This window comes from Balaenoptera acutorostrata, chromosome 3 (genome assembly GCF_949987535.1).
Source record: "Balaenoptera acutorostrata chromosome 3, mBalAcu1.1, whole genome shotgun sequence".
Taxonomy (NCBI): domain Eukaryota; kingdom Metazoa; phylum Chordata; class Mammalia; order Artiodactyla; family Balaenopteridae; genus Balaenoptera; species Balaenoptera acutorostrata.
This window is the reverse complement of record NC_080066.1, coordinates 16,859,797-16,874,031: the sequence shown is the minus strand read 5'-3', so window position 1 is coordinate 16,874,031 and position 14,235 is coordinate 16,859,797. Positions and strand designations below refer to the sequence as shown.

The 14,235-nt window shown below is 35.6% G+C and overlaps 1 protein-coding gene across 1 annotated transcript in view; it reads right to left on the bottom strand.

Annotated features, from left to right (window-relative positions):
• The window catches only part of CCDC7 (coiled-coil domain containing 7), a 327,643-nt gene that overhangs the window by 79,435 nt on the left and 233,973 nt on the right, over nucleotides 1–14,235 (bottom strand). Inside the window, exon 30 of the mRNA XM_057544500.1 lies at nucleotides 13,772–13,879. Within this exon, the coding sequence (XP_057400483.1) occupies nucleotides 13,772–13,879 (108 nt within the window). The remainder of the gene's footprint in view (nucleotides 1–13,771; nucleotides 13,880–14,235) is intronic.

The following is a 14,235-nucleotide window of genomic DNA, read 5'->3' as shown; positions in this document are numbered from 1 at the left end:
TTTGTATTTGTCATAAAGTGAATCTGCTAGCAATGAATTTTCTCAATTTTTTATTTGTTTTAAAATCTCTTTACTTCACCTTTATTTTTGAGAGATAATTTAGGTGGATATAAAATTTGGGGTTGACAGTTATTTTTCTTTTGCATTTTGAATAGGCCATCCTATTGCCTTTTGGTCGCCATAGTTTCTGATGAAAAGTCAGCCATCAATCTTATTGGAGTTCCCAATAAGGAGTATAAATAACAGTTTTCCAGTATGTGCATATATCAGTTTATACTACCACCAGCAGTTTCTGAAAGTTCTGTAATAGTTGCTCTACAACATTACCATGACTTGATTCTGTCATTCTTTCTGATTTATGCTCAATGATGGTATGTCATAGTATCCTCATGAATTTAACTCCAATTTTCTAGATTACTAATAGGACTATAATTTTCAAGTGTTTATTAGTCCTTTAGATATCTTCTTTGGTGAAGTACATGTTTAAGATTTTGACCATTTTTCTATTGGGTTTTCAATTTATTTCTTATTTCTATGTTAGAAATTCTTTAAATATCTGGTTGAAAGCTTTCTGTTGGTTATTTGTGCTGCAAACCTACTCTGTCATTTGCTTTTTTTTTTTCTCTTAAGGGTTGAAATGATTTATTTTTAATGTTTTCTTTACAGCATTGGGACTGGCTAGCTAAAACTCAGTTTATAAGGGAACATATTGATCAACCATGGCCCTGAAAATTAAGTACTGAAACTATTTTAACAAACCAGGAATTTAAGGCTGAAGTTTAACTCCACAGCAACAAAGAATAATTCCCTTTGTGCTAATTAACCTTTACTGCAGCTCTTTCATAGACGACCTGCTAAGTTTCTACTTTGTGGAATTGTGGATGAACAGCCAATTCTTTTTTTTTTTATTAGTTATCTATTTTATACATATTAGTCAATCCCAATCTCCCAATTCATCCCTTCATCTCCCCCACTTTCCCCCCTTGGTGTCCATACGTTTGTTCTCTACATCTGTGTCTCTATTTCTGCCTTGCAAATAGGTTCATCTGCACCATTTTTCTAGATTCCACATATTAACGTTAATATACGATATTTGTTTTCCTCTTTCTGACTTACTTCACTCTGTATGACAGTCTCTAGATCCATCCACATCTCTACAAATGACCCAATTTCATTCCTTTTGATGGCTGAGTGATATTCCACTGTATTTATGTACATCTTCTTTATCCATTCGTCTGTCAATGGGCATCTAGGTTGCTTCTGTGACCTGGCTATTGTAAATAGTGCTGCAATGAACACTGGGGTGCATGTGTGTTTTTGAATTATGGTTTTCTCTGGGTATATGCCCAGTAGTGGGACTGCTGGGTCATATGGCAATTCTACTTTTTGCTTTTTAAGAAACCTCCATACTGTTCTCCATAGTGGCTGTATCAATTTACGTTCCCACCAACAGTGCAAGAGGGTTCCCTTTTCTCCACACCCTCTCCAGCAGTTGTTTGTAGATTTTCTGATGATGCCCAGTCTAACCGGTGTGAGATGATACCTCATTGTAGTTTTGATTTGCATTTCTCTAATAATTAGTGATGTTGAGCAGCTTCTCATGTGCCTCTTGGCCATCTGTGTCTTCTTTGGAGAGATGTCTATTCAGGTCTTCTGCCTATTGTTTGATTGGGTTGTTTGATTTTTTAATATTGAGCTGCATGAGCTGTTTATATATTTTGGAGATTAATCCTTTGTCTGTTGATTCATTTGTAAATATCTTCTCCCATTCTGAGGGCTGTCTTTTCATCTTGCTTATAGTTTCCTTTGCTGTGCAAAAGCTTTTAAGTTTCATTAGGTCCCATTTGCTTATTTTTGTTTTCATTTCCATTACTCTAGGAGGTGGGTCAAAAAAGATCTTGCTGTGATTTATGTCAAAGAGTGTTCTCCCTATGTTTTCCTCTAAGAGTTTTATAGTGTCCGGTCTTTAATCCATTTTGAGTTTATTTTTGTGTATGGTGCTAGGGAGTGTTCTAATTTCATTCTTTTACATGTAGCTACCCGGTCTTCCCAGCACCACTTACTGAAGAGACTGTCTTTTCTCCATTGTATATCTTTGCCTCCTTTGTCATAGATTAGTTGACCATAGGTGCATGGGTTTATCCCTGGGCTTTCTATCCTGTTCCACTGATCTATGTTTCCGTTTTTGTGCCAGTACCATATTGTCTTGATTACTGTAGCTTTGTAGTATAGTCTGAAGTCAGGGAGTCTGATTCCTCCAGCTCCATTTTTTCCCCTCAAGATTGCTATTCGGGGTTTTTTGTGTCTCCATACAAATTTTAAGATTTTTTGTTCTAGTTCTGTAAAAACTGCCATTGGTAATTTGATAGGGATTGCATTGAATCTGTAGATCGCTTTGAGTAGTATAATCATTTTCACAATATTGATTCTTCCAATCCACAAACATAGCATATTTCTCCATCTGTTTGTGTCATCTTTGATTTCTTTCATCAGTGTCTTATAGTTTTCTGAGTACAGGTCTTTTACCTCCTTAGGTAGGTTTATTCCTAAGTATTTTACTCTTTTTGTTGCAGTGGTGAGTGTCATTTGCTTTTTAAATATCTGAATGGTGTATTTTAATGGATATAATTCTGAATATTAAATCCAGTTTTAAAACATTTGCATTTATAGTTAGTGTCAATTGTATCCTGTTTGAAAAATATCTAATCCAAAGACAGGAACATATTTTCCTATAGCATTTTCTAAGAGGCCTATTATTTTATAATATGCACATGAATAGAATTATTTTGAAAAGAATATTTTTTTTACTGTTGTTACATGTTTTCTTCTTTGTCTTCAATACATTTAAGTTTATTTATCTATCATTGTGCCAGTAGCAAACTGCTTTTATTATTGTATTTTTATAATAATACCTGATACCAGGTACTTTACCTTTCAATTTTAGTCTTCTTTGTCAAGACTGTATTTCCTACTTTGGCCCTATGCATTTCTATATAAATTTTAGAATTATCTTGTCAATTTTTAGAAAAATTATTGCTAAAATTTTGATACTGACTGCATTAAATACATAGATTAATTTTCAAGAAATATGTTCTTTAAAATATTGAGTCTTCTAATCTATAAACCTGGAATATAGTTCCATTTATTTAGTTCTTTAAAATTCTCTAAATAATGTTTTGCAGTTTGCTGTGTTGAGACTTTGAACATCTTTTTAAACATTTTAATAGACTTTGTTTTTTTAGAGCAATTTAGGAGTTCAGAGAAATTGTGCAGAAACTACAGACAGTTCATAAATACTTGCTTCCACCAGTATAGTTTCCCTATTATTACCATCTTGTATTAGATCATATGCTTGTTACAATTGATAATCCAATACTGATACACCACTAATAATTAACACCCATGATTTACATGAGAGATAACTCTTATTTTGTACAGTACATTATGCATAATGTGCATAAATGTACATTATGCATTTTGATAAATGCATAATGTCTCATGTTTACTACTACAGTATCTTACAAAATAGCTTTGGCACATTAAAAATTCCCTGAGCTCCAACCATTTATCCCCCTGTACCCTGAACCTCTGGGAACTCCTGATCTTTTTACTGCCTATAGATTTACCTTTTCCAGAGTGGTATACAGTTGAAATTACACAGCTTTTTCAGACTGGCTTGCTTTCACTTAACAATATGCATTTAAGTTTCTGCCATGTCTTCTTGTGGCTTGATAGTCCATTTATTTTTATTGTTGAATAATGTACCATTATATGGATGTACCACAGATTGTTTATGCATTCACTTACTGAAAAACATCTTGCTTGCTTCCAGTTTGGGGCAATTATAAAGCTGCTGTAAACATCAATGCAGGTTATTGCATGAACATAAGACCTTAACTCATTTGGGTAAATACTAAGAGCACAACAGTTGGATTGTATGGTCAGAGTACGATGAGCTTCAAAAAATGCAAACTGTCTTCCAAAGTCGGTATAGAATTTTGCATTCCCAACAAGAATGAACAAGAGTTCCTGTACTCCACTTTCTTGACAGCATTTGGTGTTGTCAGTGTTTTGGATTAGCCATTCTCCTAGGTGTGTTTCATTAGGTATCTCATTGTTGTTTTAATTTGCAATTATCCAGTGACATATGAGTTCACACACTTATTAGCCATCTTCACATCATCCTTGATGAGGTGTCTGTTCAGATATTTTGAGAGTTTTTAAATTGGGTTCTTTTTTAAGTGTTGAATTTAATCTTTTAAAATATATTTCAAATACAAGTCCTTCTTAAGATATGTATTTTGTAAATCTTTTCTGCCAATATGTGGCATGTCTTTTCATTCTCTTAGAAGTGTCTTTCACAGAGTATAAGTATTAATTTTAAACAAGTCCATCTTATCAAAAATTTTCTGCCATTCCTTTTCGAGTTTACTAAGGTGGAGATTAGATAATTGATTTTTGATCTTTCTCCTTGTCCAATATATGCATCAAATGCTATAATTTCCTTTTAAGCACTTCTTTCACCGTGTCACATAAATTTTTATTAGTTGTATTTTTATTTTCACTTACTTCAAAATATTTTTGATTTCTTTTGATACTTCTTTGAACATGTGCTATAGAAGTGTATTGTTTCACCTTCAAGTATTACGGGATTTGCCAGCTACCTTTCTATGATTGATTTCTAGTTTAACTCCATTGCGGGCTGAGAGCATAATTTGTGTGATTTCTATTTCTTAAAATCTTCAAGGTATAATTTGTTTTGTAATGAGGTCTATCTTTGTGAGCAGAGTATGTGAATTTGAGAGCAATATGTATCCTTCTGTTGTTGGAGGAGGTATTCTAATAGACATCAGTTAGATCCAGTTGATTGATGGTGTTGTTGAACTCAACTGCTGTTACTGATTTTTTTGCCTGCTGGATCTGTCCATTTCTGATAGAGGGGTGTTAAAGTTTCCAACTATAATAATGGATGTGTCTATTTCTCCTTGCAGTTCTATCAGTTTTTGCCTCATGTATTTTGGGACACTATTGTTAAGTATATACACATTAAAGAATGTTATGTCTTCTTGAAGAATTGATTCCTTTATCATTACCTAATGCATGTATTTATTCCTAGTACTTTTCCTTGCTCTGAAGTCTACTTTGGTAATAATATAGCTACTCAAGTATATCTTTCTCTAAACCTTTACCTTCTGTGTGTGTGTGTGTGCCTCTTTGTGCATATATTTATTTTTTTTACAGCTTTAATAAGGTATAATTGACAAAAAACTGTAATATATTTAAAGTATACAAAATGGTGATTTGATATGCATATGTATTGTGAAATGATTCCCACAATCCAGTTAATTAGCACATCCATGACCTTACACAGTTACTATCTCTCTTTTTTTTTTTTTTGGTGAGAATGCTTAAGATCTACTCTCAGGAACTATCAAGTATACAACACAGTATTACTAGATATAGTCATCATGCTGTACATTAAATCCTCAGAAATTATTTATCTTATAACTAAAAGTTTGAACCCTTTGACCAACCACTCTCCATTTAACCTACCACCCCAGGACCTGGCGACGACCATTCTCCTCTCTGTTTCTATGAGTTTGACTCTTATTTTAGATTCACATATAAGTGATACCATACAGCATTTGTCTTTCTCTGTCTGGCTTACTTCAGTTAGCAAAATGCCCTCCAGTTTCATCCACATTGTTGCAAAGGGCAGTATTTCCTTCTTTTTTATGGCTAGATTGTGTGTGTGTGTGTGTATAAAACACATATACATACATATATATATATACACACATATATGTGTATATATAACACATAATATATATTACACCTTATATATGTGTATATATATCATAAGCATGGGTGTACAAATGTCCCTTCAAGAGAGTGATTTGATTTCCTTCAGATATATACCCAGATGTGTGACTGCTGGACCATATGGTAGTTCTGTTTTTAATTTTTTTTGAGGAAACTTCATACTGCTTTCCATAGTGGCTGCCTGGGAGGCAGCATTTCAAGTAATCCTGAGAGAACTGCTCCGAGGAGGCGAGGTGGGGAGCTAGGTTATATAGAAGTTTTGTAACAAAGGGCAGGTAGTCTGAACTTCAAAAGATTATTGTTAATTAAAGAAAACCAGATGTCCCAAGTTAAGGAATTTAGCACTTTTCTATGTATGGGAAGAGGCAAGAGTCTGGGCTCACTGAAATCATTCCTTTGATACGCACCTCAGCTATCTGGGGCCAGTGTCCTGTGTTTTCACATCCTGAGTTTCCTCAGGGCTCACTGTAGGGAGTGGCTACAGTCTGATGACTGCTAGATGGCAGGTATTCTTTCCTTCCTGAGTTTCCTCAGGGTTCACCGGCTCACGTTGGAAGGCTGCAATTGCTGATGACTGTGACATCCTATGCTTACTGATATGACAGGCAATATTCCATTTATCAATTACAATGTGTCTCCATGTGGGTCTCTTTGTAGTCATCTTACTCGGTATTGTTTGGGCCCCCTGGATCTAAATGTCTGTTTCTTTCCACAGGTTTGGTAATTGTTAGCCAGTATTACTTTGTTTAAGTCTTCTGACCCTTTCTCTCTCTCTCTTCTCCTTCTGTGACTCCCATAATGCATATATTATTTCACTTTATGGTATCCCATAAGTCCCTTATGCTATCTTCACTCCTTTTCATATTTTTTCTTTTTACTTCTCTAAGAGAATGATTTCCACTGACTTATCTTTGAGTTCACTCATCCTTTCTTCTGCTTGATCTAGTCCATTACTGAATCCCTCTATTGACTTTTTTCAGGTCAGTTAATTTATTCTTCAGCATCATGATTTCTGTTTGATATTCCTTTATGTCTTCTAGCTTTTTGTTGAAATTCTCACTTTGTTCATACATTGCTCTCCCAACATCAGTGAGAATATTTATGATCTTTATTTTGAATTCTCTGTCAGGTAAATCACTTATCTCTGTTTCCTTAGGGTCAGTTTCTGGAGATTTGTCTTTTATTTGGAACATATTCCCCTGTTTCTTCAGTTTCCTTGATTCTCGGTGTTGATTTCTGTGAATTACATAAAACATCTACCTCTCCCAGTCACGACAGACTGGCCTTGTGTAGTGGGTGAACCTTGCCAATCAGCCTGACTTGATCTTCTGGTTGCCCCTAAAACCTTTGTTTTTGTCCAACCTGCTGTCTTTGTTCTTAGTGGTTCCCAGGAGATTAGTTTGTGCCAAGCCTAGTCAGTGCCCCAAAGACATGGAAATTCCCCCATACCCATTCATGCTTTTGGATGACTACTAACTGCCTTCCCCTTTACCTTATCAATACAGGCTAACTGGAAGCCCAACCATCAGGCTGAGGCTGGGAAAGTTAGAATATTAGAAATATAGTTGCTCCTATCAGGGAGAAACTGGGAGCTAAGGGGTTTTGCCTACTCATTCTGTGCTGATCTAGAGAGACTAGGCACTGAGAGTTCTTTTGTACCTATATATAGCTTCATCTTTGATCTCTCTGGGCCTGGGGGACTCAGAAATGTCAAGCCCCATCAGCTCCCAGAGCTAGGTGACTTAGGTGCCAATCCCTTGGGTGGCAGACATATAAGTTGGGATGTTAGACATCTCCTTTCAGAAAGAAGCTAGAGACTAGGTTTTAACCCTGAGATGAGCCATGGGAAGGCACAGGGAGTCCCCATGTACCCATTCCAGCCTCCAGAGGACTACTAATTAGTTTAATGTGGTTGTGGGAAACTCACAAAAGCCAAACACTGTTGGTTCTTAGAGCTAGGTGATTTGGGGGCCCACACCCTGGGTGGCAGCTGTAAAAATTGGGGCACTACATGTGTGAACAAGTTCCTTTTAAGGAGAAGCTGGAGACTTAGTTTTACTGTTAGAGTAACCTGCAGGGAGAATGTAGGGGAAATGCCCACAAGCTCTTTCAGGTTCCCAGGAGGATCCTAATCAGCTCCCAGATGAGAAGCTGATTAGAAGCTTGACCTTCAGGCAGCAGCTGGGAAAGAAGACAGCCAAATCTCTTCCAGGAAGAAACTGAAAGCCTTGCATTTTTGCCTGTTCCTTCTGTACTGAGCCCAGGAGGACAGCTGTGTGAAGTGCTCATGCACCCACTTCAAAATGGCCCCCTTTTAAAATTTGCTCCTGAAGAACTTATGAATTCTGAGCCCCACTGGCTCTCCAAGCTAGGTAATTTGGGAGCCAGGCACTTGGGTGGCAGCGCTACAAGCTAGGGTTCTAGATGTGTGATCCAGACCCTTGGCTCCCTCCAGTTGTTCCCTCCGAGTTGTGTCTGTGCCAGGGGTGGGGTTTATAGCATGAGCTGTCTCAGCTTTTCCTAATTGTTTCAATGTGGGTGTTTTCTCAGTTGACTGATGTATAGGAGTCACTCAACTAGTTACTAGATTTCTTCCAAAGGGAATTCATCTGTATGTAGGTTTGTATTCAGTGAAATCTCTGGGAGGAGGGAAAGTAATGAGCCTCCTATTCTGCCATCTTGCTGATGTTCCCTTATCTCCATCCCTTTATTTTAAATCTACGTGTGTCATTTAATGTGGGTTGCTCATAAACAACAGATAGTTGGATCTTTTTTTCAAACCGCTCTGACATTTCTGTCTTTTAATTAGTGTATTTAGACCATTAACACTTAAAGTGATTACTGTTATAGATGGATTAATATCTACCATATTTGTTACTGCTTTCTATGCAGGCCCATGTTCTGTTTCTCTTTTAAATTATTACATTTTCCCTCTTCTTATCAATTATACTCCTTTTTTTATATTTTTAAGTGGTTTCCCTAGAGTTTGAAGTGTACTTCTACAACTAATCCAAGTCCATTTTCAAATAACACTATAGCACTTCATGGGTAGTCAGGAACCTGGTAATAGAAATTATTCATAAGCAATAATTTTCCCAATATATTGCTGCTATTATGATTTTGAGCAAAATTTTATCTGTTAGATCAATTAAGAAGAAAAAAATGAAAAATTTTATTTTACCCTCACTTCTTACATCTCTAATTCTCTTCCTTTACTTATGTAGATCTGAGTTTCTGACTGATACATTTTTTCTTTTCCTTGAAAAAAAAGTTTCTTTTACAATTTCTTGCAAGTCAGTTCTACTGGCAACAAACTTACTCACTTTTTGCTTGACCCAGATAGTCTTTATTTTTTCTTCTTTTTAAGTATAATTTTGCTGTATAAAAATTTTAGGTTGGTGAGGTTTTTTGTTTGTTTGTTTGTTTGCTTTGAACACATTAAATATTTCACTCCATTCTCTTCTTGCTTGCATGGTTTTTGAAGAGAAGTCCTACGTAATTTTTTACCTGTTCCTCCACAGTTAAGGTGGGTTTTTCTCCCTCTGGCTTCTTTCCAAATTTTCTCTTTGTCTTTGATTTTCTGCAATTTAAATATGTCTAGGTATAGACTTTTTGTTATATATCCTGCTTCATGTTCTCTGAGCTTTCTCTACCTGTGGTTTGGTTTCTGTTATTAATTTTTGAAAATTCTCAGCCTATATTACTTCAAATATTTATTTTTCCCTCCATGTCTCCTTATTCTACAATACATCTGGTATTCCCATTACAAGTATGTTATACCTTTGATTTTGACAGTTTTTAAAATACTGTTCCACTTTTTTCATTATTTTTCTCTTTGCCTTTCAGTTTGGGAAGTTTCTATTGCTGTATCTTCAAGTTCACTGATTCTTTCTTTGGCTGTGTCCAGTCTACTATGGAGCCCATCAAAGGCATTCTTAATTTCTGTTATAGTGCTTTTGATTTATAACATTTCATTTTGATTATTTCTTAGAGGTTTAATCTCTGCATACATTATGTATATGTTCTTTCATGTAGTCTACTTTTTCACTAGGGCCCTTATTATATTACAGTTATTTTAAATTCCCAGTTTGATAATTCCAAAATTTCTGCCATATCTGCATCTGGTCTTGATGCTTGCTTTGTGTCTTCAGCCTGTGTGTTTTGCTCTTTTATCATGCCTTATAATTTTTTGTTTAAAGCTAGACATGATGTATCAGGTAAAAGAACTTAAGTATATACGGTTTTATTATGATGTTTTATGTTCATCTGGAGAAGAGTTAGACTGTGTTTTCTGTTTTATTGTAGCTGGTGTCACAGGCTAAAATTTCCTTTATTTTCCTTTTTTGGTCTCCCCTATTGTCTTTGGCTTTCCCTAGAAAATATTTCTTTAATGGAAGCTGAGAATTGCAGTTTTTCCATCTGTAACCCCCTATTATCCATGGGCCTTGGTGAAGTGGTGGTAAGGTATGAGGGAGCGGAAAAGCATTATATAATCCTATGATTAGATCTCGGTCTTTTATTGGCAGTCTCCTCTGGTCTGTGACTTTCACAATTGCTTCTCAGCTTGTTTCCCCCAGAAACGAGATTATTGATCCTTTTAGATTCTTGATTCTTCAAGATTCTTTAGACAGAAAGGCTAAAGGGGGCTGGACTTGGATATCTCCCTTCCCCAATGTTGAAAGTCCAAGAGGCTGGAGTTTGGAATTTCCTTTACCTCACATCTGTTAGGTTCTAGTAAAGTAGTTTTTCTTGAAGGCAGGACTTTAAGAAGAATGCTATTGGTGTATTTCAAATGTTTACTTTTCTCCTCCCTTTGCTGAAAGCATGAGCAGATTTTATTTCTGATACTCAGCTAAGGTACCTGGTAGGGTTCCTGGAAGCAAATTTCATGAAAGTGTGTGGCATATCCAAGGCTGTGTCCTAGAACTTTTTTATTGCTCAACCTAGTTCATGTTCAGTTTCTGGCAATTATTCAATTATTCTTAAGTTTTCCTACTAATTGCTGGCTCCAGTGTTGGTTTCTATTCCCAGGAATATGTAATTTTCAGTATTCATCTATCTCCACAGATTGAGAGTGGCAGTTTGCCCTGTGACTTCAATTCTCTGATGGGCTAAGAAGAGTTGTTGACTTTCAGTTTTTTCAGCTTTTTTTGGTTTGGAGTGCAGAAGTGAGGACTTCCAAGTTCTTCACATGTTAAAGTGGAAGAGAGAAGTCTTGCATATCTTTAAAAAATAACTATTCCTAGATATTTTATTTGTTTTGGTGCTAATACAAAATTTCATCATTCCTAAAAAATGTTCATTTTCTAATTTTGTGTTCTTAGTATATAGAAATAAAACTGGGTTTTATACATTTTTACTTTATATTCAGTAATTTTAATAAATCCAGTTAAGAGTTTATCTGTAGACTACAGATTCTTTTAGATTACATACCTGCACACTTACATCATCTGCAATTTATGAGTTTTATTTCTTTCTTTGAATGCTTACAAGTTTTATTATTAATTTTTTGTAATAACTATGGTTGCCAGTACAAAAATGAGTAGAAATAGTGATAACACACATTTATCTCATTCCCAATATTAGAGGAAATATTTTACTATAAAATTGCTGAAATTCTTTTGTATTTTTTAAAGATACAAATGTCAAATAAGGAAATATTATGAAGAGTGTTTTATTGAGATTTAATGATTTTTTTTCTTTATTCAATAAATATAATGCTTTTTATTCCTGTAAAATTGGCAGTAATGTTCCCAATTTCTATTCTGATTTAAGAGCGTGAGTCTTCTTTCTTTTTTCTTCATCAGTCTAGTTAAAGTTTTGTCAATTTTGTTGATCTAATGTGAGTCTCTCATGGATAGCATATAGTTGGATTTTTTTTTTTAATCCATTCTGTCAATCTCTGCCTTTTGTTTAGAAAGTTTAATCCATTTACATTTAAGGGACTTATTTATGCCATTTTGCTATTTGTTTTCTGTATTTCTTATATTTTTTTTGTTCCTCATTTCCTCTAATACTGCCTTCTTTTGTGTTCAATTAATTTTTTTTTTTTTTTTTTGGCTGTGCCATGCAGCATGTGGGATCTTAGTTCCCCAACCAGGGATCAAACCCATGCCCCCTGCATTGGAAGTACAGATTCTTAACCACTGGACTGCCAGCGAAGTTTGTCAATTGATTTTTTTAAGGGACTAGTTTTGTTTCCTTTCTCATTTCCTTTGTGTATATTCTACAGATATTTTCTTTTTGGTTACCAAGAGGATTATGTATAACATCTTAAAGTTATAAAAATCTAGTTTAAATTGATGCCAATTAACTTCAATAACATCCAAAAGCTGTACTCGTATATGGCTCAATCCCTCTCTTTTTGATACTGATGTTATGAATCGTAACTTTATACACTGTGTGCCCAATAACATAGACTTATAATTATTTTTCTTTAAACTATTATATAAAATTAAAAGTAGAGCTCCAAACTAAAATTACAATAATACTGGCTTTTATATTTGCCATGTACTTACCTACACCGTAGATCTTTCTTTCTTCATACAGCTTCAACCTACTGTCTAACATCCTTTCACATCAACCTCAGGGATTTCCTTTAGCATTTTCTATAGAGCAGGTCTAGTGGTAATCCCTTCAATGCTAGGAGTGCTCCTATTCTTTGTAGTTTTTTTTGTGCTGGGCACTGCTTCACATTTCCACAAAATTTTCTTACCAGTTTGAAGATGGCTTTTTCTTAATTGGGCATTTCTCTTGGTGACTGTAAACATTTCACTGTTTCCCAATGCTCTGACAAAGTTGGTTCTGATGGCTTTCTGCTTTTTTCTTTTCTTTTTCTTTTTTTTAATGTTTCTGTCAGGGAGCAAGAGCTTAGGGCCTCCTAGTCTGCCATTTTGCTGACATCTGCTTTAAAGTGGTTGTTTGGAAGCTGCTACAGAACACTTAAATTTATCTTATTGCAAAGTACTTAAGTACTTAGTCCTTTGGCCACACCAGCTTTAGCATAGGTTTTTTTTTGGCCGTGCTGCATGGCTTGTGGGATTTCAGTTCTCTGAACAGGAAGTGAACCCAGGCCATGGCAGTGAAAGCCCTGAATCCTAATCACTAGGCCACCAGGGAATTCCCTAGCATAGGTTTTTTAACTATTAGAAATTTGCCAACTTTGTGATAGGAAGATCACAAAGCAGCCATATTACCTATCTAGTGATAGTTCCATTTTTTCATTGTCTTGTTATCATAAAAGATGACATAAGTAACGAAAATTGTGTTCTCTGAGGAACTGATAATATAGCATCTAGTCTATGTCATGAAAATTCATAATGTAGGGAAAAGCCTATATATATTTTTTCATGAGCAGATAAACTCTTAAGCATTACCTAATTAATGTTTGTTTGGTGGAGTAGTGAGCACATGATAAATTCTTTTAAAGATACATATTAATTGATATATCGATTGGTTAATAAAATAATGAAATTATTACAGTTGTCCCTCGGTATCTGCAGGGGATTAGTCCCAGGATCCCCTGTGGATGCCAAAACCTGAAGATGCTCAAGTCTCTTGTATAAAACAGTGTAATATTTTCCTATAACCTATGCACATTCTCCTGTATACTTTAAATCATCTCTAGATTACTTATAATACCTAATACAATGTAAATGCTATATAAATACCTATAAGCGCTATGTAGATAGTTGCCAGTACATGGAAAATTCAAGTTTTGCTTTTTGGAACTTTCTGAAAATTTCTTTTCAGAATATTTTTGATCTGTGGTCAAGTGAATCTGTAGATGTGAAACCCATGGATACAGAGGGCCAACTGTATTAAATTGAAAAAGGTTGTCCTATGTTTGAATTTCTTGTTTTCTTTTAATAAGTGTACTACACAGTTGAAATACTTTAACTCTTAGAAAGTGTTCTACTGTGCGCAAACATTATAAATCTCTACTTACCTACCACTTTGTTTAAACCTAATTGAAATATTAGGTCATTAACTGATGGATTCACTGCTGGAAGATTTTCTGCTGTATCTGGATGTTCTGAGGCTGCTTCATTTTTAACTGTAATAATAATAGATTGCCAGATTAGTTGATTTAAAACTAACATTTTGTTGGGGTAAAATATAAAGTTAGGGCTTCCCTGGTGGCGCAGTGGTTGAGAATCTGCCTGCTAATGCAGGAGACACGGGTTCGAGCCCTGGTCTGGGAAGATCCCACATGCCACGGAGCAGCTGGGCCCGTGAGCCACAGCTGCTGAGCCTGCGCGTCTGGAGCCTGTGCCCCGCAACGGGAGGGGCCGCGATAGTGAAAGGCCCGCGCACCGCGATGAAGAGCGGTCCCCGCACCACGATGAAGAGTGGCCCCCACTTGCCGCAACTAGAGAAAGCCCTCGCACGAACCGAAGACCCAGCACAGCC